Below are 26298 nucleotides of genomic sequence, written 5' to 3'. Positions count from 1 at the left end.
GAAGAAATATGTACAAACGCAGTATAAAATAGTTTGGCTTTTATTCGGCAAGGACCAATGAGGTATACCAGAAGCTTCCATTGGACCCATCCCCCCCGTCTCCATGTGTTCAGTGGAAGCTGGGGACAGACCCTCCACACGGATGTTCTTACTTCACAAGGTCGGAGTTAGCAGATGCAACTGCTTCTCCACCTTCTACGTACTGACTGAATGTGTGGACACAATATGAGAAGATGATTCACAGTAGGGAAATATAAACGTACAGGTCTTTGAACATGATAAAATAAAATAAGTATGTTATCATTTTGGCACCTTCATTTTTTTCACTGAATCTTTAACTAATTACAGAACATGTAAAATTTACATAGTACCTATCAGTCAGACAAATGCACTAAATGGGATTCCAACTGATTTAGGGCTCTGGAAAATTTTCAAGAGTTTTTCTCCCCAAATTCAAACGTTTTCAGAAACATGGCATCAGAGGTATGGACTAGATCACTCCAACTGCAGCTGGAGACTTCTGTGAGGGAATAAACATTCCTACACACAGAAAATGAGCACGTAACAGAGAAAGACTTCAGTGGTTCCCAAACCAAAGGCCTCAGAGGCAGCTGCCCCATTTATAAATACCAAGGGGTGTGGCTACAAGCGTGATTGGGCTACAGTGCTCCCCATGCAAACAGCACTTGTTTACAGCACACAGCCTAATTTGCCCTGCCAGTTTTGCGACCCAACAAAAATTTGATTAGGACCCACTGGTCCCAGACCCACAATTTGAGAACTGCTGGCCGAGCTAAAGGGAATTTTCAGGAATTAGAAAGGCACTTCACAGGCATTCAAACCCACCACCTGGATTCCTTTGCCACTGGGCTGACTAGGCAGTGAGGGGGGAACATGCCTCTGTCTGTTCCCTGCCTTTGCTGATTTTCACCCTCCTATTCCCTGAATTTGAAAAGGAAAAGGGAATGGAGAGGGTAGTTGTGGATGACTCAGGGCAGGGCTGTCAAACTCATTTCATACAGTGGGCCGAATGGCACCTGCTGGGGGCCAGAAGAGACATCATCAATGGGTCACAGCCAGCCCTCAAGCCTTATGTTTGACACCCCTGGACTAGAGACTCTCCTCTATACTTCTTCTGCTTCATTCCCTGCTTTCTTCTCAAGTTCAGGGAACAGGAGCAGCAGAAGTGGTCTGGCATGCTGCTGGATAAGGGGTGTGGCATTTGCTGCACTGCTCCAACACTGGGAGGTCTTGGGCTAGCCTTATTCTCTGATTTTTGTGAGGCTAAGCCCCTGCTACTAGGACCAGTCTGAGAGTAATCGCCACTCCTCTCCAACTTTCCAGCACCAACGCAGCTGCAGTGGAGCCCCAACACAAGGGAACAAACATCCCCTGACCTTGAGGAGGCTGCCCTGCCTGTTTGCAGGACTGATTCCATCTGGATTCCAAACAAACTTCTCTGGCGACAGCAACCTGACAGCTGGGAGATCCAGCAAAAGGTGCCAAAGAAAACATGGCTGAAACATATAGAAGAACATCTAAAGAATCAACGATTGCCCAAACTGATCGGTAGGAAGTGTGTGGTGTTCTGACTTCTGGGAAGATTATCAGCCCATCTTATCCTCAGCTGGTAGAAGGCAGTCAGCAACACCGGCACAGTACCCACACACACTATGGGCAGCCAGGGGCCACGACGTGACAGAAGGCAAGTAAAATAAATTCTGCTGAGACCTGGTCCCTGATGGTCTACTCAGATCTGTGTCAGCTGTTTTGCTGGCACACATCCAAATGGGCCCAAGGAGACGTATCAAGGCTGGGCAGGGGGCACGGGATATTGGTGCCGCCACTGCCACCAATACTCACCCTCTGCCATCCCCAACACCCCCGTTGGCCCTGGGCCTTAGCCTCCCTTCCTATTCACAGCCCACCTATGCTGCCAACTTTTCAGCACTGGCAGTGGCTGGGTGCCCCAGTGGTGAACACATGGTCACCAACCATTTGCATGGCAGTCCCACTGGATGCACATTCCTACAGCTGCAGGGCCGGCGGCCAGGAACTTCTGTCGACAGAATGCGCGTCCAGTCAGCAGAAGGTCCACAAGGGACAGGATCAGAATTCAGTGGCCCAGCAGGCACCTCGTAATCAAATACTGGGGAGTAGTAGAGGTGGATCATAATCAGGGAATAGAACAGAACCTGAAGAAAAAACCCCAAACAGTTCCAAGAGTCCCGTCCCCCCCCCCCCCACTGAAACAGAACTGAACCCAGCCAAACATCTCTTGGCTGCCTTCCTTCCTTGAAACACAATCAAAAACTTCAATACAAAAAGTGGTAACCAGTTCAAAGTAAGCAGTTTCATAATCAGGCACTCCACTTTCAGCAGCATGATTCATGTCTCTTTTTCTGCTTTCTTTTCCTTTCAATCCTGTTGAAAGCCACACACAGGGTTCCTTGGACTTGCACCAGTGACTTCACAGACACAAATCTAAGTAGCCCCATTGAGCAGCCTGGGGCACTACATAGGGTAAGGGAACAAGTGTTCTCTTACCCCAAGGTGACCTCCAGCCTACTCAGTTACAACACTGGATACAGCATGAGCCCTACGGCCCTGCTGCACTAGCGCTGGTTAAGATTGGGCTATGAGACTGCAATTCTTTACATGCTTACCTGGGAGTAAGTTCCATTGAACCGAATGGTTTACTTCTGACTAGACATGTAGAGGACTGTGCTCTGTGTAAAAAAATGCTTTTGCCATCAGAAGGAAGAGAATTCTGTTTATTTAAAAGATTTCTAGGTCATCTTTTGGTCACATTCAAGAAACCATCAAGGCAGCTTACATATTAAAATTCACAAAAAAAAAAAAAAAAAAACCCACTAAGATGTCAGCAACATAAACCACAAGACAGAAAACCAGCAGCAGATCAAACGAGTGGTCACAGAGTCAGGCGAAAACTAAAAAAAGAAATATTTTCATTGCCCCTTAAAGCAGACAACATCCAGGCCAGTTGGTGTCCATGAGAAAGGAGATACCACACCGACCCAGTGAACAGGTCCTGCCCCATCCCCCCCAACAAACAAATATCCAACAGCAATGGGAGAGCCTCGTGATGAATGCAAAATGTGAACACTGCATATTAGAGGAGACGGTCCCTCCAGTATCCTGAACCCAGGCCCCCCAAAGTCTCCAAGGCATTCACCAGCATCTTGAATGAGCTGGGAAGCATCCTGGGAGCCAGTGCAGATCCCAGCGCACAGGCGGAAAGCTCTCTGACTGTCGGCACCCGAAGCTCTCTGGCTGCTGCCTTTTGCGTACTGAATCACAGAACTGGAAGGGACTGACAAGCCCAGCCCCAGCCTGCAGCAGGCAGTCCTCCCAGACTCAAGCGTCTCAGCAAGTGCCTGTTGAGCCTCTGCTTGAAATGTCCCAGTGAGGGAGAAACCACCACCTCCCTCTGCTCTCTGTTCCACTGCCCAAACACCTTGACCATCAGGAATTTTTTCCTGAGTCCAATCGGAATCTCTTCTCTTGCAGGTGGTACCCACTGGGTGGAGCAGAACTCAATCCAGAAGGTACAAACGGAAAGAGAAGAGATTCCAGTCAGAAGGCAGCTGAGGACACATTTGCCCCTGCTTCCATACGCAGCCCTGCAGGCCTTTGAAGAGCACCAACGTATCCCTTCAGCCTAACTTAGATTTCAAGGGCAGTTCCAAGCAGAACGGATCTGTTGTCTACTCTAATAGAAATGGCACCAAGGCAGGAATTACGGTACCTTCCTCAGGAATGGTCCCAGCTGGTTATACCTAGCCAACGCTGCACGAAAGCACCGCTGGCTCCAGCCGCCACTATCCCTTCAGCAGCAAAGCTCTCCCAGACTGCGCATCTGATCCTCCAAGGAGAGTGCTACTCCAAATCAGTTTGTAAATCTAGCAGCAGAAAAGTGAACGACAGCAGAAGGAATGACAGGAGGAGGACAGGCAGATCCCAGTCAGCTAGGAATGGTGCTCCCTTGGATGTGGTGCCCTTGTGCAGTGCACAACCTGTACATGGCAACCCTGCCTATTGACTAACAGCACCTCTGATCTACTTGGATTAAGCTTCAGGTCTGCAGCTGTCAGACCCTGGTTAAGGACCCCCACAGCCTCCCTAGTCCTAGATGGAAATGAGAGGTAGAACTTAGTGTCATGATGAGGCAGAGTTTAGTGTCTTACCATGACGAAGCAGCACTCCAAACCTCTGGTTGGCCTCTCCCAGAAGCTTCATATAGATGGTAAAGGAGCAAGATGGAACGCTGCATGACTCCATAGGCCAATCACCCAGGAGTCAAGCAGTATGCCCTCAATGCTAATTCTGAGAGTGACCCGGCAGCTGAGAGCACAGCCAGTGAAATATGGCAGCCCGCAAGCCATTCCAGCCAGACAGTGTCACAGGACACCATGGTTATGATCAAAAACCACTGAGACCCCAAATATGGGATCCACCCTGGAAGCGTTCCATGGCTAAACCACGTCAGCCCCAAGACCTCAACATGGATGCATTAAGATCATTTCAAAAAGTCAACTAAAAACACACACATGCATGCCACACTCAGAACATGTTGATATATACGTTTAATATATGACACATGACTCAGCAAAAATCAAGCACACACCCCAAATTAGGCAACCTTCAGTGCAGCTCTGGCTAAGCCAAGGGAGCTGATGAGCAGCTACTCAGAATAATCATGGAGGATGTGATCTTGTAGGAATTTCAGTTGTGTTTCCATATGATGCATTTCCCACCACATGCTGCTTTGCTCCCAAGACCTGTGGCTGCTCTCAGTTTTTTTCACAGTCACTGGTAGCCTTGGGCAGGGAGTTATTGCTGGTTTGGATTTTTCCCTGCTTCCTGTTCAATTGAGTTACCCTCCATATCTCCGTAAGTGCTTTTCCTCCAAGGCCTTCTCCACCCTCCCGCTTTCCTTCTCCACTCATCCATGCATCATTCAGATGTTTCCAGCAAACACCAGCTGCAGACAATAAGAGTTCTTGGGCATCTTCTACATTTAGAAAACTACCAAGCAAGCGAACAATACTAGCAACTGCCCTATGAGGCCTGAAGACTGATCCTTGGGAAGGGTTTTTCATTGGAACCAGCTCCATTCCATCAACAAAATACAGAGGGCCAGCGACCTTCTATGGAACAATGTGAAACTACCCAGAACACCAATGCCCTGATGCTACGCAGCAGTAAATTATAGGACTCAGACGCATGATCCATCACACTGCTGGTGATGCTATCAAGCGGCAATCCCTGGTCATCCGGTAAGCAAATTCAAGTTGGCAAGACTGCCCTCTACATCAAGAGTCATATCAAGTTGCAGACCACGGCTGGTTCCAACCCATGAAGCAAGTTACTGGGGACTCTCACGATCTGCTGCCGTAAGTCCTGGTGCAGCGCCACAAAACTGTTGTCATGAGCTGCAGAACCGCTGGTGCAACCACCTGGAGGCCCTGGGCACATGCCAGTGGCTCACCAGGCCACACTAGAGCAGCATGAGCAGACTGTGGGCAACACGGGGCAGGAGACGGGCAGGGAACAGGACTGAGAGGGGTGGGTGAATCTGGGCAGCTGCCACACATGCCACAGTCCTATCCCCCTTTCCTCAGCCTGTTGTATCCCTGAGGCTCCTCCAACTTATGCCAGCTAAGTAACTGGCATAAGTCCAAGGAGACTCATTTGTGGTCAGATGGCTTATGGGAAAGTAGGTAAAAAATATTTTTACTTTCTTCCCCCAAGCTAGCTAGTTGCCTCCCCCACCCCACAGGATTATGCACATGCTCTGCTGGTGCTGCTGCATTGCAGGGGCTGTGGGGTGTAGTCCTGGGCTAATTATTACCACCATACAGGTGGCATTTTGATTTTCTGTCTCAGGCACCAAAACGTATAGGGTTAATTCACTTTATACAGAAAATACAATTTGTTCACACTGTTTTTCTCTGCAGCAGAAGAAAATGGTCTTCAGAGGGAACTTGGGACTCTTCAATGGATCCTTGTTGGCGATTACCAGTGATGCACTGGTAATCACCTCCAGTGATAACTGGAAGCAATCATTTCAGGAAAGCAGCTTGCACTACCTCGTCTCTACTTAGTGGAAAAGGTGGGGAACAGACCTGGAGATGGTAGGTTTTGATGGAGTCTCCATCTAGGCAACAGGGTAGTCAGAGTTAACCTTACATCCCAAAAGGCTGTTAGGAGAAGTTGGGAGAACACTTGGGATGCAAGTGTGAGTTGGAAGGGAGAAACACATTAAATTAACCCACTCCCTGCAAGTGAAACTGACAAGCCATCAACAAAAGTGGCCAACACTAATCCAATTGAAACAAGGACTGGAAGCCAAACAGCATTTTCGCTCCTACAATGAGGAGGGAGGAGAGTCGCCAATTCCTCTCCCAAATGTAACCTTTTCCAGATTATCTGAATTAAGAACATAAGAACAGCCCCACTGGATCAGGCCATAGGCCCATCTAGTCCAGCTTCCTGTATCTCACAGCAGCCCCACCAAATGCCCCAGGGGGCACACCAGATAACAAGAGACCTGCATCCTGGTGCCCTCCCTGGCATTCTGACATAGCCCGTTTCTAAAATCAGGAGGTTGCACATACACATCATGGCTTGTAACCCGTAATGGATTTTTCCTCCAGAAACTTGTCCAATCCCCTTTTAAAGGCGTCTAGGCCAGATGCTGTCACCACATCCTGTGGCAATGAGTTCCACAGACCAACCACACATTGAGTAAAGAAATATTTTCTTTTGTCTGTCCTAACCCGCCCAACACTCAATTTTAGTGGATGTCCCCTGGTTCTGGTATTATGTGAGAGTGTAAAGAGCATCTCCCTATCCACTCTGTCCATCCCCTGCATAATTTTGTATGTCTCAATCGTGTTCCCCCTCAGGCGCCTCTTTTCTAGGCTGAAGAGGCCCAAACGCCGTAGCCTTTCCTCATAAGGAAGGTGCCCCAGCCCCGTAATCATCTTAGTCGCTCTCTTTTGCACCTTTTCCACTATGTCTTTTTTGAGATGCGGCGACCAGAACTGGACACAATACTCCAGGTGTGGCCTTACCATAGATTTGTACAACGGCATTATAATATTAGTTGTTTTGTTCTCAATACCTTTTCTAATGATCCCAAGCATAGAACTGGCCTTTTTTACTGCTGCCGCACATTGGGTCGACACTTTCATCAACTTGTCCACCACCAACCCAAGATTTCAAACCCAAATAGTTACCACTAAGTCATCCCTGGACAGATTTTCTAGAGAACTCACAATGTTACATTCAAATACGTAAAATCCCACAAAGTCACATCAAGTTTGAATGTTCCACCCTGGCCCCCCTCCCAAAGGGGATGGAGAGAGAGACAGATCTCCCTGTACATCAAAAATGAGTGTGTCAGGGAGAAGACTGCGTCCTCCTCTCAGCATCCTCACCAAACTACAATTCCCAAGGGTGCATTTTGGGAGAGAAACCACAACAGTCAACCCAATATAAAATCAGTTAGGTTTACAGCGTCCAAATAAAGACAAAAAACACCCAAAAAACACCAGCTCTCTCAGGTGTAAGGAGAGCCTCCTTGGGTGCATGCAGGCAGGGCAGCTGTAGTGTTTTTCCATGGATTACGATGGGGTGGTTCTGCCTCACCTGCCAAACCCACACTGCATGTCCCTGCCTAGATCAGGTGCTCAGGAGTTGGAGGTAGCCTAGCCAATGGGCTCCCCTGATCACTCCTCTAGTTACTGGCTTCCACATTCAGCAAACCCTGTGCTTCTCAGCATACCTCAATGGGAGGTGGCATAAGAAGGAGTGCCTCAGTCCGAAGCCATTTCGACAGCAAATTTCCTTTTTGAAGACAACAAGTCTGCCTGATTTTATTCAAAGGGGGACTCTCCAGTGGCGTTTTGGGGGAGGCACAGACCTAAGTTTTGCAGGGTGCCTCAAAGTGCCATGTCAGCTGTCACTCCCCCTGCCACCAGAGTCATCCAGGTGATGAGAGCAAAGCAGAAGTGCTCCCTCTGCTCTGCTTCGCACTTGTCATCCGGAATGGCTCTGATGGTGAGGGGCAGCTGATATGGTGCACTGAGCTATCCTGCAAAACTTGGGGCTGTGCCCCTCCTCTGGGACCCACAAGTAAATGTGAAAGTCAGGTTCCATGTGCACCTGGCTGCCCTCCCTGTTACTCCTCCCAGCAGGCCACAATGGCTGCACCACACCACACCACCACATCTTGGTTCAAATTCCACCTCCACCACACACTTGTTGGATGGCCTTGTGGAGGTCACTTAGTACTCCAGACTAGAGCTGTTAACCGGTTCCTGAGTTTTAAAGGCTGATTAAGAAACCCACTTCCAGCTGAGCAGACAAGCCCTGGCCTGTGTTTGTCATCTGTGTGGTTCTTCCACTCCATCGTGGCACAGCATGTATTTCTTCCAAAGTTAACTGGTTTTCTCATCCACGTGGGAGAATTTTTAACAAAGGGTTGAAGCCATGAGAAAGCATTATCAACCTCTTTGTTTCTTTTACAGCATGAAACCACTTTACGTTATGGCAGGTCCATCTATCTCCATCTTGTCAACTCTATTTTGATGGACAACAGTTTGAGAAGACAAACTCAGGTCCCCTCGAAACACCTTCACCCCGCTCTCCCGTCATTCAAAGGAACTAATACCAGTCATATTTAAAATACACAACAATCCATCAAAAACCATGTGATAAAACAACTAAAATACACAGATTAAATGCTAAACAAAATTGGATCAAAAATCACCAGCAGCCCCAAGATCCAGCTGAGTTTTGCTAGGCAGCTCTGGACAGTTTCAAAACCTTTTCAGCCTTCTTGCTTCCACCCCTCCATGGGTGGTGACAGATGTCTGCCATAAGGTATCTCTCACACAGTCACACACCAAACATCAGCCCCCTTCTTTAGCAGCAGCTCCTTTTAATCTTCTGCCTGCTCACTGTGTATCCAACAACCTCACCAGGCAACAGCTTAAGAACAGATTGCTTCCTCACTGTCCTCCTTCAAGCAGGAGAGATTCATACACGTTCAGTAACATCCTGCTTGATTTTTCCCCCCATAACTGAATCCTGGCCATTATGAAAATGACCAAGCTGGGGTCAGCTCTGGCTCAAACCACATTTCAAAGAATCCATGTTCGCACAACTTGGAAAGTAGTTTGCAACATCACACAAGAGGATGTGGGCAGGGGCAGAATTCCAGGGGGGCAGGGGGCAAGTGTTCCCCTCCTGAGGATACTTCCTCAAGAACTCCAGTGATCCTGGCCGAGGGGTGTGGGGTGGGGCGTGCAGATCAGAACTACAGTATACAAAGTTTATTTTTAAAACATTTCCCCTATGCCACTTTACTACTAAAAGTTACCCCCCCCCACCTGCTATTTGCCACTAATAGCTACTTCAGGAACAAGCAATAGTAGGTGAATAGGTAGAGGTGGTTTTTCTGTGATAATGAAATAAAAACTCGTAACATTGCTTCCTGCACTTCTTATTTTTGCAAAACAAAACAAAACTAGAAATCTGCAAAAAGTTCTCTACATACATGTGGTTGCATCTGCAGACACTATACCTAGTACAGGCGTGCCCCTATATCCGTGGGGGGTTCCGCTGCAGAATCCCCCATGGATATGTGAATCCACAGATATTAGGAGATGCCCCCCAACCCTCTGGAGGATCTTCTGAGGTGGTGTCCTCCCGTGGCTTCTGCTAGCCTCAGAATAACTGAAAATAGTGAAAAAATGCTACTGCAGGTTTCTCTATGAAAACTGGAAACGACATTTTTAAAGCCTTATAAGGGCTTCCCCAGGCCTCCCTGTGCCTTATAAGACACTAAAAGTGTCACTTCCAGTCTTCACAGAGAAATCAGCCATTCTGCATCCAGCAGAGGCCGCAGGCAGCCACACGCGATGTCTGCTGGGCTCAGACGACCCTTGCCTCCGGAGGGTGGGGGCAGGGCCCCTCCCGCATCCGCTGGTAGGTGAATTCGCGGATACAGGATTTGTGGCTACAGAGGCGTCATGGACGGAGGGGCCCCTGTACACTTTTAAAGCAATTATAATTTATAAAAATGAAATAAAAACACAGAACACCACTTTCTGCACTTCTGACTTTGGAAAACAATAAAAATCTGTGAAAAAATAAAACCACTTTCACCCACTTCTACGAATAGGTAATTTTCACCAAGAAAATGGCCCAAGTGGGAAGCCCCCACCCGACACGTACTCTGGTCTCAATCTGGATCACTCCTCTGACGGCTGCTTTTCAGCTGAAGCACTTCAGGTCTTAAGCAGGCCTCTCCGGAATACATGTCTTCATAACATGCTGCCAACAGTGTTCCCTCATTCCAAATGGCAAAGGTGGCATCTCTGCCATGGGCTGCAGGGAGGGAGGGTCAGAGGCTGCCTTCTATGAACTCAAAATTCAGCCAGCTCAGTCTTGCCAACACTGATGGTTCCAGAGTGAAGCTTCTACTCAGAAGTATCAGAGATTGCGCCCGGGACCTTCTGCATGCAAACTGTGTGCTCAACACTGAGTGACACCCCTCCCCAAGGGCACAGCCTCCCACTCTCCACCAAAGACACCGAGGCTGCAATCCTAACCACACTTTCCTGAGAGTAAGCCTCAGTGAAGAAAATAGGACTTACTTCTGAGAAGACCTGGTTAGGTTTGTGCCCTGAAGATGCTTAGCCTATGCCATGAAGCAGCCAGCAAGCATGGGCGGGAGGAGAGGGTTGCCCCAAATGCACACATTAACCATTAGGTTGCCAGTTTCACTGTATTGACTGTCCTTGGTGCAAGACTAAAAAAAATCCTTCACAAGGTTCTTCCGCTGCAGCCCGTCTCTGATGGGACCGCTTCCTGCACATGTTTCTGTTCCCACACGGAAAGAGGGAAATGTCTGCCTGACAGGGCTCCAATCAGTTCAGAAGCAGGTTTTGCCAAGTCTAAGTCAGACTGAAAACATGACAGGCAAAAAGCTGGCTGCATCGTCACAAACAGATGCCTGCCACCGACTGACTGCACTTCCCAGTTTGTTCTTCCTCCAAGAACCTGCCTGAGATTTACATCTGTTTCCCAGCCGTTCCCCTGTCCTGGTGGCACATGGGGCCAGGCCACAGCTTCAGCAGTAAACTTCTATACCCTCTGACATTTTACAGAGGAAGAAAAGGACATTTCTATGCATGAGTTGGTAGAGCTAGGGCAGGGGTGTCAAACATAAGGCCCAGGGGCTTGATGCAGCCCGCGGAAGCTTTTTATCCGGCCCTCAGGCTCTCAGCTGCTGAGCAGTGCTAAGGAGTTACTGCAGAAAGCGCAGCCCATGTGAAAATTGGGCTCTCCCATATCTTGAAATATGATCAAGATCTGTGTATTTACTCTTCTGTTATTTGCAGGTAATGAGTTCCTAAGTGAGAAAAAGTGCTTATTTTTGGTTAAGACCTGTTTAATGACATCACTTCCTGCCTAATGACATCACTTTTGGCCCTCAGGAGGCATCATGAATGCTATTCAGCCCTCTATATGAAACAAGTTTGACACCCCTGAGCTAGGGGAAAAGTCCACAGTCAAGGGTGGGGCCAAGAGAATCCAAGTGAAAATGAAAAGTTCATGCAAGCAAATGGTTCTAGATTATACGAAGAGTGAAGCAAGCCCAATACAGATCAGAACACACATGTATGCTATACTGCATTTATACCATTTACAACAAAACTTCAAATTCAACTTCCAGTCCCACATCTTGGGATCCTGGGAGTCTTACTCATAACATGGACTGGAGCATAACAGTGATAGAAAATAATGTACAGTATTTTGTGCATATCTTTAAGAACTCTCACAAGACAAGAACAATATTTGCAGCTAAGGGGTTACTGACTATCTCTCTTTCAACGGGATTCTCAGGGAGAGTGACCCACTTGGAACACTTGCATCCCATTCCTTATTTTTCCTCCTTATTCTCACAATTCTTCACAAAAACAGGATTTGTTGTTCACAAATCCGTCCGTCTTGCCTGCAAACTGACTCTTCTCCCCCCCAATCCTGAGTCCTGAAATGTGGAACTGTAAGCACAAAGGAACATAAGAAGAGCCCTGCTGGATGAGGCTTAGAACCCATCTGGTCCAGTTTCCTGTTCATCCAGCTCAGTCTTGCTAACACTGATGGTTCCAGAGCGGAGTTTCTACTCAGGGATATCAGAGATTGTACCTGGGACCTTCTGCATGCAAACTGGGTGCTCAACCACTCCCCACTGAGTGACAGTCCAGTTTCCTGTATCTCACAGCGGCTCACCAGACGCAACAGGGACCACACACAAGACCACAAGATACTTGCATCTTGCTACCACCTCCCTGCATCTAGCATTCTATTTACGCTCACACCTCCCAGATTTCAATTGGGTTCAACTTGTGCTACTGTATTAAACATAGTGACCAATTTTTAATGCATGAAACTTACTGAATATACCTTCCCTCCCTCACAAGTCCGGTGGAAGTGAAAAAACTGCCATTCATGGCCAATTCAGATGGCAATGGACCTCTGATCACGCGCAGAGTGCTTCTCCCTCACCGCTAAACAAGTACAGTCTCCTGCCTCTCCAAAAAACATAGGAAGCCTCTCCACATATGTGTAGACAGGGTCTTCAGTGTGAGAAATGTTTTTCTTCCATGAATAATATACTCCTGACTTCCTGCCACCCACCCCACCCCCGCAGCCCAATTTACAAAATAAAGCTATGGCTCTCCTTTTAACATCTTACCGACACTGACAAATGTGGAAGAAAGCACATTTTAATTTTAATGTTAGTTTTTGGTGTAATTTATCCATGCATTCAAGAAGGGTCAAAACACACAGCCACACTCCTCCTGCTCTTGGATCCACCAACCTTGTTGCAGAGCTCAGCAGGTTTTTCTGGAATCTGAATAGGCTTGGAAGATCAGAAAGAATACCACAATTGTCTAAGCGTCTAATAAGCATTTCACACTGAGATTCTGGAAAAGGTAGGTCAAGTGGTATTGGTATCAAAGCAAATGCCTTTAAAAGAATACAGGCTGAGTTTCATTATTTGTGAAGGTTCAGTTCCTAGAACTCAGGTGGATGGCAAAAATTGCATTAAAGTAAATCCATTTAAAAACAATGACCCTTGGCTCAGCGATTTGAAAACAGCCTTGCTGACCTTTGTAATGCATCAAGCAGACAGTCTCTCTCCAGGTGCTTAGAAAGGCTTCAGTCCTAGGAAGCAATCCCTCTCTTGACCAGGAGCCACAGTGCAGGATGGGGGGAGGGGGGAAATGGAGGAAGTGATAATCACTGTAATTTAACAAAAGAAAATATTTTTTTTACTCAGTGTGTGGTTGGCCTGTGGAACTCCTTGCCGCAGGATGTAGTGACGGCATCTGGCCTGGATGCCTTTAAAAGGGGATTGGACAAGTTTCTGGAGGAAAAATCCATCACGGGGTACAAGCCATGATGTGTATGCGCAACCTCCTGATTTTAGAAATGGGCTATGTCAGAAGGCCAGATGCAGGGGAGGGCACCAGGATGAGGTCTCTTGTTATCTGGTGTGCTCCCTGGGGCATTTGGTGGGTCGCTGTGAGATACAGGAAGCTGGACTAGATGGGCCTATGGCCTGCTCCAGTGGGGCTGTTCTTATGTTCTTATATTATGTTCTTATATTCTTTCACATGCTGGGGGGGGAAGGGAGGGGTCACTTGCCTCAGACTGAAGCTATTCTAAGTGTCTGGAGAGAGAATGATTGATGGATTGTCAGTCTGCTGCTACCCTCTCTCCCATTAAAGATGCTATTGTTAAATGAATTTTCTCCTTTAAATTAGAGACCCTTCTCATTGTGTTGAGATAAAAACACAGGTGAAAAATCCATGGATAATTAAGTTAAACCTGTACATTTTTGTCCCTTTCTTTGTTTGCCTTGGTGATCAGCTTTTCCATGTGATCAGCTGCTATCATTTTTAGCATCACCATATAACAATAGATGTCAAAGAAACAGATGTCTATGTTGTACTTTGAAAGGTAGTTTCTATCTGAAGCTGGCTTTAGGTGACAGAAGCAAGCATACTAGAGACACATTGACACAGACAGAATGCTTATTTAAAATCTGGAATATCAAAGGGTGGGATTTTCTGAGCATGGGACAAGGTTCTGAAAACACAGCTAAGTGAATCAGGACCAAGCTCTGGGCACTTAACATATATGTCATTCTAGCACAAACATTTTTTAATTGATATTACAATTCACAATTTGTACTATAACACAGCACTTTTATCCATGTCTACTCAGAAATAAAATCCAATAAATTCAATGGCCCTACGGCTGCAATCCTACACAAAATTTGCTTGGGATAAGTCCCATTGAATGCAATGGGAATTAAATCTGAGTAGATATCCCAAGGATTGTGCTTTAAGAAGCACATGTCCATCCATCACTAAATCCAGGAGGGTGCCCGCATGGCTAACCAGCCAAGTTAGAGAGGCTGTGAAGGGCAAGGAAGCTTCCTTCCGTAAATGGAAGTCTTGCCCTAATGAGGAGAATAAAAAGGAACATCAACTGTGGCAAAAGAAATGTAAGAAGGTGATACGGGAGGCCAAGCGAGACTATGAGGAATGCATGGCCAGCAACATTAAGGGGAATAATAAAAGCTTCTTCAAATATGTTAGAAGCAGGAAACCCGCCAGAGAAGCGGTTGGCCCTCTGGATGGTGAGGGAGGGAAAGGGGATATAAAAGGAGACTTAGAGATGGCAGAGAAATTAAATGAGTTCTTTGCATCTGTCTTCACGGCAGAAGACCTCGGGCAGATACCGCTGCCCAAACGGCCCCTCCTGACCGAGGAGTTAAGTCAGATAGAGGTTAAAAGAGAAGATGTTTCAGACCTCATTGATAAATTAAAGATCAATAAGTCACCGGGCCCTGATGGCATCCACCCAAGAGTTATTAAGGAATTGAAGAATGAAGTTGCAGATCTCTTGACTAAGGTATGCAACTTGTCCCTCAAAACGGCCATGGTGCCAGAAGATTGGAGGATAGCAAATATCACGCCTATCTTTAAAAAGGGAAAGAGGGGGGACCCGGGAAACTATAGGCCGGTCAGCCTAACATCTATACCGGGTAAGATGGTAGAATGCCTCATCAAAGATAGGATCTCAAAACACATAGACGAACAGGCCTTGCTGAGGGAGAGTCAGCATGGCTTCTGTAAGGGTAAGTCTTGCCTCACGAACCTTTTAGAATTCTTTGAAAAGGTCAACAGGCATGTGGATGTGGGAGAACCCGTGGACATTATATATCTGGACTTTCAGAAGGCGTTTGACACGGTCCCTCACCAAAGGCTACTGAAAAAACTCCACAGTCAGGGAATTAGAAGACAGGTCCTCTCATGGATTGAGAACTGGTTGGAGGCCAGGAAGCAGAGAGTGGGTGTCAATGGGCAATTTTCACAATGGAGAGAGGTGAAAAGCAGTGTGCCCCAAGGATCTGTCCTGGGACCGGTGCTTTTCAACCTCTTCATAAATGACCTGGAGACAGGGTTGAGCAGTGAAGTGGCTAAGTTTGCAGACGACACCAAACTTTTCTGAGTGGTGAAGACCAGAAATGATTGTGAGGAGCTCCAGAAGGATCTCTCCAGACTGGCAGAATGGGCAGCAAAATGGCAGATGCGCTTCAATGTCAGTAAGTGTAAAGTCATGCACATTGGGGCAAAAAATCAAAACTTTAGATATAGGCTGATGGGTTCTGAGCTGTCTGTGACAGATCAGGAGAGAGATCTTGGGGTGGTGGTGGACAGGTCGATGAAAGTGTCGACCCAATGTGCGGCGGCAGTGAAGAAGGTACAATTCTATGCTTGGGATCATTAGGAAGGGTATTGAGAACAAAACGGCTAGTATTATAATGCCGTTGTACAAATCTATGGTAAGGCCACACCTGGAGTATTGTGTCCAGTTCTGGTCGCCGCATCTCAAAAAAGACATAGTGGAAATGGAAAAGGTGCAAAAGAGAGCGACTAAGATGATTATGGGGCTGGGGCACCTTCCTTATGAGGAAAGGCTACGGCGTTTGGGCCTCTTCAGCCTAGAAAAGAGACGCCTGAGGGGGGACATGATTGAGACATACAAAATTATGCAGGGGATGGACAGAGTGGATAGGGAGATGCTCTTTACACTCTCACATAATACCAGAACCAGGGGACATCCACTAAAATTGAGTGTTGGGTGGGTTAGGACAGACAAAAGAAAATATTTCTTTACTCAGCGTGTGGTCGGTCTGTGGAACTCCTTGCCACAGGATGTGGTGCTGGCGTCTAGCCTAGACGCCTTTAAAAGGGGATTGGACAAGTTTCTGGAGGAAAAATCCATTATGGGGTACAAGCCATGATGTGTATGCGTAACCTCCTGATTTTAGAAATGGGTTATGTCAGAATGCTAGATGCAAGGGAGGGCACCAGGATGAGGTCTCTTGTTATCTGGTGTGCTCCCTGGGGCATTTGGTGGGCCGCTGTGAGATACAGGAAGCTGGACTAGATGGGCCTATAGCCTGATCCAGTGGGGCTGTTCTTATGTTCTTATGTTATCACAGCTGTACGCATCTTTTGCACTGGGGTGCCAGAATCATCCTGACCTGACCCCATTTACTTCCTCTGCAGCTTTTCCCAAGCAGTATTTAACTCTTTCTCTATTGTAACAGTCATCTGCTGCCAATTAAAGTAAATCACAATCACTGCTTGCCCCCATAACTGAGCTCTGACAAAACACCTATGCTTAATAGTTTTACATTTCTTTGCAATCCCTCTTATCACACCCAATAACTATTTCCAGCTCCAGTGAATGACCAATGAGGAAGACATTTGTTTTCTGAAACATCCTTGAGAACATATTTGTTGCATATGATGTGCTTTTATGGCCCGGGTCTTCATAACATTGGCTACATACATTCCCTTTTAAGAAATAATAGGAGTTAATGAGCACCGTGCATACATCCATACCCATATTGGAATTTTGATGGAAAATCTTCTCTCATAAGAAACTATGGAGCAGAGTAGGAATGAGAAATAGTGGCAATCCTGAATGTGTACAAATCTGTACATTCCTCTGTATCCATTCATAACAACTCAGAACACATCAACACCCACTTCAAACCAGTTATGATTTTAAAAGACCCTAACAGATAATTTTATATCACTATGATCATTTTTAAAATACATGCTTTTAAAAACATTTTCCTATAAATCATGGTTTGCTGATACATGACACTGTACATGCTCCAGGTGCCTCCAGATTTCATTGATCCAAAAACACTTATTTGAGCTCTAGCTCCGTGTTTTTCAACTTTTGTCCCCCACCAAACCACTTTGCATGGTCCACTTGCTGAAAGTACCACCAGAAGTAACTGGTGATAATGTCACTGCCAGTTGCTTCTGGATTGGGAGGCCAGATGCAACACAACAAACAAACAGATGGTATGAGGTTCAGGGAGGATAGGAGGGCAGTTTTGAGAATGCAAAAATCGTATGCTTGAGCTTTGCCCACGAAGTGAAGTCTCGCACCACTGCTTGTCGCGTTGTGTTGCTGGACTTGCTGCCAAGCAGCGGGGTCTGGGGGTCCAGCATGTACCACTGGATACCACCTCAAGGACTGAATGCTCCCCCCTGTACATTTCTTGCACACAGAAAAGTAGCATATCAGGGAGCAGGCTGGTTAGAAACTCAATCGCTAATGTATAGTTTCTAACAAAGATGATTTCCTTGTATGGAAGAGCAAGGTATGTGCCGCCACTATAGGTATAGACTGTGCAGGTGAAGGTTGACGACTGCCTCATCTGCTTTTATGAAAACTGGTTCTCAAAGACAGAATGCAATAATGACACAAAACAAGCCATCCACTGCTTGTGCCAGATTTCTGGGGGGTCCTGAGGAAAACTCCTGCACTGGTTCTCATGGCAAGTCTTCGTCCAGCACTGGATATTACCACTGCCATGAACACAGCGGGTTTAGGGACTTGCCTGAATAGGAGGGTCCTCTGACTGGCATGGGACCTCAGCCAATGGCCCACCTGGCTGATACTACCCCTTAACCATTTCCCACCTGGGATTTCAAACATGGATATAACATGTAATCAAATGGAAGGCACAGAACATAGCCACAGAAATGCTAACCAATCTGTTTATCTGAACTCTCCTTACATCATCTTCACTGTAGCAAACCAAAGTACTGACAACAACAATCTGTGCACGTCAACCAATGAAAGTAAAAATGTGATAAATAATCTCCCTTCAGTTTGGTTTTTTCCAGTTTCACATTTTTTAAAATCCTGTTTTTCTAAATAAAATTGGCACAGAATGGTTCACAAAATAAAATAAGTAATCATTCACACCTAAACCAATAATAACAATGATACAAACAGGCCATCAAAAATTCTAGCAATGCCTGGAATTTCAACCTTCACATAACAATACGACCGAGCTAGAACAAATCCGATCAAAGCAGAGCCAAGCACAATGAAAACGGACCGTCCCTGGTAGTGTGGCACGGGCATGCTGCCACCACAGAAAAGGCTCTGTCTGGTAACAGTTCCTCCCAGTACCCCCTTCCAAATGAAAGCCCATCTCAACTCATTTAACACAATTAAAAGAATCAGAGAGGGAAGAGATCAACACAACTGCTTTCCAATATTCCACTCCCATACGATCAGCTGGCCTTGCATGGCTTGGCTACAGCCTTTGAGAGCAAAACCAAGCAAACCTTCTTCACCTCAGTGTCATGAGCACCCAGACACAGTACCATGCTTAAAACTGCATCCACCCCCTAAAAACAGACACAAGCTACTTCTAGCTTCCGCTGGGCTAAGGGTCACAGTTAGGGATTGGCATTCACATCGGAAGCTGCACCAGAAGTGTCATTGTGATGCACGTGTATAACAAGACATGTATCTGCTTTGACATGACAACTTATTTATTTCCTGCATTTCCGCCCTGCCTCTCCCCCCAAAGGGACCTAAGGCGGCTTCACTGAAGTAGGTCCCTTGCTGAAGTGAGGGACTATATTATTCTGGAATTCAATTATCCACCTCCTTTGTTGTTTAGGCCACTGTAAAACATCTCAAGAACCAATTCAAAGCAGGCTTGGAAGAGAGAAAAAGAGGAAGCAGATATTCCTGAACCATATACAGACACTGATAGAGTATATTCTGCATATACAACTCCCGAAAAAGGCAGGGAAGGGATGCACACTCTCAAGTCCCTCAGGGATTGCACAAAGGCACAAGGGATCATGAATTCTGGGCTGATGGAGGTACAGTTTATCTCAGGTGCAGGGATGTGGGGAGGACCATTTCAGACAGCGGGGGTGGGGGTGGGGGTGGAGATTGCAGTAAGGAGAACAAGTTTCTGAAGAGAGTTTAAAGGCCCAGGCTTGCACATGTTCAAAACTGCATTGAACACACACACCTCACTACAACAGAGTCCAGTATATTTTATGAGCAAGACTGAACAAATCAGGGAGATAACCAGAGATATGGAGACTCCTCAGGAATCATCACATGTGGTTGAGATATGGTGGAGAAGGAGCTCAATTCCCTTCTCTTCTCTCCCAACAGGCAACCAATGGGGATGTGCATGGGAGCTGGGAAAAGGGATGAAGCACTGGGAGGTAGTAGTAGGAGAGAAGAAAAGACTATCGGCTTGGGCTGCAGAAGACAGGAGGCTACACTTGTAAGATTACTAGTTTGGGGAAGAAGAGGATAGTCAAGTAAGCTTGGTGGATGGTCCTTAGCTCAGTGATAGAGGCAGCATCTCAGTTAAGAATCTCAGTTTGCAGACTTGTGGAGGCTTGGCTAGAAACCTTGGAGAACCACTGCTGAATAGAGGAGACAGCTTTGGGCTAGATCAGAGGTGTCTAAACTTTTCAGCTGAAGGGCCACATCAAATATCTGGCACAGTGTCGAGGGTCGAAAAATATAAATAAATACATTAGAGATGGAACTTAGATGAATAACTGAAATGAACGAATGAATGGGCTAAAATGTCTAGGATTTCTCCAAGCACCAAGACAGCCTAAGAAATAAAGCACACACACTAAAATGGACCCCCATTTCCCCCACCTCACAAGCACAACTCTGGTTGTGTTTGGTCAACTGGGCCAGAGGCTCTCAGGGGATCAGAGGCTGGCCGCGGGCCAGATAGAGGGTCTCCGCGGGCCGCATCTGGCCCCCTGGGCCGGGGTTTGGAGACCCCTGGGCTAGATGGATCACTGATAGACAGTGCATGTCTACACTAAGTCCCATTGTGTTTAATGTGGCTTACTCCCAGTAAAGAGTGTATAGGACTGCAGCCTCAGTCAAAAACAGAATGCCCATATATTGGAAACAAGGTGTTTCTAAAATACCTAGAGCTATGATTCCTCACTGGATTTATTCCCCTTATAATCTTATGAAGCTGCCACCTGTTGAGTCAGCCCCCTGGCTCATCTAACTCCATAATGTCAACACTGACTGGTAGCAGCTCCTCAAGGTTTCAGGCAGGGCACTTTCCTGGCCCTACCTGGAATGGCTACAGAATGAACCTTGGACATGTGCTTCTCCACTGAGAGATGTCCCTGCCCAGGGCCTTCTCACTGCTTTCCTAGACACTAGAAGCACACTGTTTTCAAGCCCCCCAAACGAATCACATGTAAGGTCAATAAAGTCCAACATAGAACAGAATGGGCTTGGATCTGTATTCAAATCCCCGGCCCAATGAAGTTCTCCAAAAAACCATACACTAAAATAGTGTTAAGATGTGAACTCATCCACTAGACACTTCTCAGCCCCATCAGTAGGATGGGGAAAGTAGGAATGAACGAATAAGAATAAAACAACCTTGCAGAGTTAGTGCAAAGATGAACAGGATAAAATAATCTGCCCATCTGATGATAGCAAGCATTTGCATAGTGCTTTCTGGGTGGGCAAAACAGTATATTCTATCTTGATCTAATCCCAACTACGTTCCTATTAGGGGAAAAGGGATTCTTAAGCCCATATTGACTCAGGCTGAGAGGGAGTGGCTTGCCTAAGGCCACATCGTCAGTTCATGGCAGAGGTGAGATCTGAACCAGGGAAGTCCTAGGTCACCACTCAGTCTCTTTGCCACTGCGTTAGGCTAATGCTCGCACATTAAAAATAACCTGCCTAAGGGCCCAATCCTATCCAATTTTCCAGTGCCAGTGCAGCCATGCGAATGGGACATGCACAGCATCCTGTGGTGGGAAGGCAGTCACAGAGGCCTTCTCAAGATAAGGGAACACTTGTTCCTTTACCACGGGGTTGTATTATGGTCGCACCGGTGCTGGAAAGATGGATAGGACTGGGCCCTTAATGGTTAACCACACAACACTGACTTGATTTAAACAATCTTTATGGGTGAGAGCAAATGGGAGGAGGGGATTCAGTGCTTTATTAGACAAAATTGCAAATGGCTAGACTTTTAAATTTATTTCACAAAGCTCAGAAGATCGCTTGATAGGAAACAGAACCCATATAGCAGCTATGGCTAAGAGACAGGGCCTTCCAAAGCAAAGTAGGCTTCACAGCTGTGGAGCAAGGATGTGACCAACTGCAGGCAGGAGAGTCCAGGCCAAAAGCATCTTTTAAAAAAATCAATCCCAAACATACACTCCCGTACTTCGAGGAGAAAGAATAAGATTTCCGAACAGGGCCGAAGCACTCCAACTCTTGCCAAACAGCTTGTTTGGAAGCCAAAGGCTTCCAAAGGCATTCAAATCTCAAGAGCGGAGACGAGCCAAGGTTTGCCAAGCTCCCCAGAGCCAATGGACTGGGGGAATCTCTGCCTGCCGCTGTCCACCACTTGCACCAGCTGAAATCTTTACCTGGAGAGAACGGAAGGAATCAACCCAGGAAGCAAACCTGCATGTGCGTGCATGCACGGGCGTGTATGGAGACTGATTCCCCTGGGCACGCGGTTTTGCAAATAATAACCCCCCTGCCAAGTGCTGTCTCTTCCTTAGCAACACACAAGCCATCTGAAGGGTGGAAAAGGCTCTCTAGCAGACAGCAAGAACACACTTCTCTCAGCCTTGGTCTCGGCTTCCATTGTGAGCTGCGCCTCATCAAAGACAAGGAGCGATGCCTCCCTCAAACTAAGGCAGGGCAGGGAGTCTTCCCTTTCTCACTCTCTCCTCCCCACAGTCTTCTTGCTCTGCTTTTAACACCCCACCCCACAGCACCACCCTGGAGCCGCCCTCCTGGCCACATCCCTCTCCCCAGGGATGCCATCCGCCCAGCTCTCTGGGCATGCTGGCACTGGTAGTGGGTGATTGTTTCTTGCACAGCAACCATCAGCCTGTGTGTGTGCAACAGAGCCACACACCTGCAAACTGCCAGCAACCATAAGAACAGTCCCACTGGATCAGGCCATAGGCCCATCTAGTCCAGTTTCCTGTATCTCACAGCGGCCCACCAAATGCCCCAGGGAGCACACCAGATAACAAGAGACCTCATCCTGGTGCCCTCCCTTGCATCTAGCATTCTGACATAACCCATTTCTAAAATCAGGAGGTTGCACATGCACATCATGGCTTGTAATGGATTTTTCCTCCAGAAACTCGTCCAATCCCCTTTTAAAGGCGTCCAGACCAGATGCCGTCACCACATCCTGTGGCAAGGAGTTCCACAGACTGACCACACGCTGAGTAAAGAAATATTTTCTTTTGTCTGTCCTAACCCGCCCAACACTCAATTTTAGTGGATGTCCCCTGGTTCTGGTATTATGTGAGAGTGTAAAGAGCATCTCCCTATCCACTCTGTCCATCCCCTGCATAATTTTGTATGTCTCAATCATGCCCCCCGTCAGGCGTGTCTTTTCTAGGCTGAAGAGGCCCAAACGCCTTAGCCTTTCCTCATAAGGAAGGTGCCCCAGCCCCGTAATCATCTTAGTCGCTCTCTTTTGCACCTTTTCCGTTTCCACTATGTCTTTTTTGAGATGCGGCGACCAGAACTGGACACAATACTCCAGGTGTGGCCTTACCATCGATTGGTACAACGGCATTATAATACTAGCCGTTTTGTTCTCGATACCTTTTCTAACGATCCCCAGCACAGGTGCGACCAGAACTGGACAGGGTGCTCGATGCACAGCCTGCGCAGGGAAGGGGGTGGTCTGGAGCTCAGCCAGCACTGCCTGGGCGTGGGGGGCGAGGGGGCGGCCGGCTCACCTCCTCCGGTCTCCCCGTCTGCCGCGGGCCCAGCTGGCTCGGAGCCTCCGCCCCCCCCCCGGGAGCGGGCTGCGGCTGCGGGGGGAGCCCGGCGCCGAGCATGGCGGCCAGCCCGGCTGCGCTTGCGTCACGCGCGGCCATTGTGTGCGCGCCTCTCCCGCACTGGCCTCGGGAGGGGCCGCGGCGAGCCGCCTTCAGCACCACCGCGCCGAACAGCGGCCGGGCAGAGGCGGCCCCGCCCTCCGCGCCCCGCGGAGCAGGGCCAGCCCTTCCCGCCGCGAAGATGGCGGCCGCTCCGCGCGAGGAGCCCCGGGAGCGGGAGCGGCGCTGGCGACGCGGGACTTACTTCATCTGCTTGACGATGGTGCTCTTCCCGGACTCCCCCGCGCCTGCGGAGAAAAGAGAAGCGCCGTGAGAGCGAGCCGCAGCGCCCGGGCCCGCGGGGGGGGCCGGGCCGGGGGCGCGCCTGGCCGGGGGGCTTCCCGGAGGGCTGGGCGGGGGCGGGGGCGGGGGCGCTCACCGAGCAGCAGCAGCTTGACGTCCTTGGCGGCGGTGATGCCGTCCTCCTTGAGGTTCTTCTCGATGGCCTTGCTCCGCTCCAGCGCCGCGCGCTCCTCCGCGCTCAGCGTACATCCCATGGCGGCGCAGCTGCTCTGCCTCCGCTCCGCTCCGCTCCGCTCGCCGCCGCCGCGCGCCCCGCCTCGGGCACTCCAGGGGCCGCGCAGGGAAGGCGCTGCCACGGGCTCGGCACCGCGCGAGAGGAGCCGCTCCTCGCCGGCACCGCACGGCACCCGCCCGCTGCGCTCTGCGTCGCCCGCCCGAGGAGGCGGGGGCTGCGGGCGCGGAGAGGGAGGGAGGGAGGGAGGGAAGGGCGGCGCTGCGGGCTCGCGTCTCCGGGCGGCGGCCTGGCTGCTGCGCGGTCCGCGCTGCCTGCGCTCCCCTGCGCGGGGTCTCTGCTGGGCGGCGGCGGCGAGCTAGCGCATCCTTCAGCCCAGCCGAGAGATGCGGAGAGCAGCGCAGGGGGCGGGCGAGGGCGGGGCCGCGGCGGGGCGGGGCGAGTGCGCAGGCGGGCGGCCGGCCGGCCAGCAGGGCTCTCCGCTGCCTCCCCGGCGGCGAGCCGAGAAGCCGGGCTCGCTGACTGGCTGGGCCGCCTCGATGACGTCTGCGGCGCCGCCCGCCCCCCCCGCCCCGCCCGGGGCTCCTCCTGCCGCTGTGGCCGCCGGCGGGAGCTGCGCTGAGCACGGCCGAGGCTCGCGCCCGGCCCGGCCCGGCCCGGCCCACCTGCGGAGGGAACGGGGCCCGCTCGTGGCCCGCCCCCGCCGGAGGAGCCGCGGCCCGGGCCGTGCGGCCTGCCGCAGTGAGGAGCGTTTGCTCCTGCCTCGCTCGCCCGCCGCCGCTCCCTGGAGGAAGGCGCGGCGCGGGGCGGCTCCTGGGAGTCGGAGCGCCAGGCCGGCCTCCTGCTGCCCGTAAGCCGCGCCGGGCGGCCCGCCCCAGCAGGCTCTTCTGTGCTCTTAGGAGCCAGTGCTTGCCCCCGCGCAGCTCAGGCGGGCGAGGGGTGCAGGGCCCCGGGCGCCAGCGGGCTCCACTGGCCAGCGACCCAGGGCGGTCTCTAAAGGGGAGGAGAGGCTGAAGGCCCTCGGCTCAGCGGCAGGTGCCTAGAGCGGCTGCGCTCCTGCCCCTCTAGGCCATTCTCAACTGCACTTCCTGAAAGTGGGGGGGGAAGGGGAGGAGGACGCGGCCCTCTGCGCAGCCGGGGAGCCCCCAGAGCGGAGCACATCCTCCAGGTCCAAGGAGCCAGGCACATCACTGCCCGTGGCACAGAAGGCTCTGGCAGGGCCTGGGCCACAGCCTCCTGCTCCTTAGCACTGAGGAAGCAGTGCTGCAGAATTGCAGAGACAGTGGCGTCACTGCAGTCACTTCCCGGTCAGGAAGTTTGCCTGTTGATTTGAATTAACAGTGAAAAAATAGAGTGAAGCCCATGGCAGATCCGCTGTGAACGCAAAAAATAGAGCAGTCAAAGTAAAAAGCAATGGAACTCGGAGCCTAGTCCTGTTCAACCTTCTAGTGCTGTTGCAGCCAGACCAGCAGGGCATGCACTGCAGCCAGCCATGGGGGGCAGTCACAGAGGTCTCCTCAAGGTAAGGGAACTCTGGGCTGCATTGCAGGTGCATCGGTGCTGGAAAGTTGGATAGGATTGGGACCTTAAAGAAATAATTACCATAGACACTAGCCTAAGGTGAGAAATTTCTGCCAATAAAGCAAGTGTAAATCATCTCCTTGCCTTATCTGTAAGGTCACTCTGGGGTCAGGGCTGTGGCAACAGCAGAGATAATGACAGGGCAGTCAGTCTCCCTGGTGACCAGGCTTCAAGGCAAGCTTTAACCAAAGTTAACCTTTTCACTGTTCCTGAGACAAAAGTAAGCCGGAGCTCAAGGCTTCCATTTAAATCAAGCCAGCCTTCCACACTCTCATTCCATTCTGCAAATGTTTGGCAGAGGTCTGGTTTTTAAAACACCAGGATGAAATCCTTATTTCCATCCGATACAAAGTTCATGGCTACAATTCAGTGCATCATTACTTAAGAATAACACCCATGGAAAGTAATGGGTATACTTCAGAGTAAATAGAGTTGCAACTATGTGTAGCTGCACTTGCTCATGCTCATTCCTTGTTGCTTGTCTCTCCATTGTGAATTGAATTGCACACTCCCAGTTACGTGTTGTATGTTATATGTTGAGTCCCTGGCTTAATATACCAGGCACATTAAAGAAGGATTGAATGGTTCTACCAATATGATGTTTAGAGTGCACTTACTCTGACAGTGTTTACAAAAAGGATGTGAAGAGCAGAATTTAAAAAGTTAAAAAATAGAAATCTTACGATCTTTTATGATATTTTAAACCAATTATAGACTGTATAGTTAGTTCTTAGGTAACAATTACTGGTAGGATCTGGCCTTGAGTAAAATCAGACAAAACTATAGTTAGACAGCCTTCCTAAGTTGAACCCTCAATTTATCAGAGGGTCATAGAAAATTCCATGATTTGGG

At 49.0% G+C, this 26298-nt stretch overlaps 1 protein-coding gene across 4 annotated transcripts in view; it reads right to left on the bottom strand.

Annotated features, from left to right (window-relative positions):
• GNAO1 (G protein subunit alpha o1) overlaps positions 1 to 24269 on the bottom strand; it is a 199857-nt gene extending 175588 nt beyond the window's left edge. For 2 of the 4 annotated variants that reach the window (XM_066636985.1, XM_066636984.1), the window contains exons 1-2: positions 23770 to 24269; positions 23596 to 23638 (exon numbers count right to left, since the gene is read on the bottom strand). In XM_066636985.1, coding sequence (XP_066493082.1) covers positions 23596 to 23638; positions 23770 to 23887 — 161 coding nt within the window. In that variant the 5' untranslated portion in view covers positions 23888 to 24269. The remainder of the gene's footprint in view (positions 1 to 23595; positions 23639 to 23769) is intronic. The other 2 variants (XM_066636982.1, XM_066636983.1) reach the window with 2 other exon arrangements.
• Between the last annotated feature and the right edge of the window lie 2029 nt (positions 24270 to 26298).

This window comes from Tiliqua scincoides, chromosome 9 (genome assembly GCF_035046505.1).
Source record: "Tiliqua scincoides isolate rTilSci1 chromosome 9, rTilSci1.hap2, whole genome shotgun sequence".
NCBI classification, from domain to species: Eukaryota; Metazoa; Chordata; class Lepidosauria; order Squamata; family Scincidae; genus Tiliqua; species Tiliqua scincoides.
The sequence above is the reverse complement of the archived record's forward strand: the minus strand, read 5'-3'. Positions and strand labels throughout refer to the sequence as shown.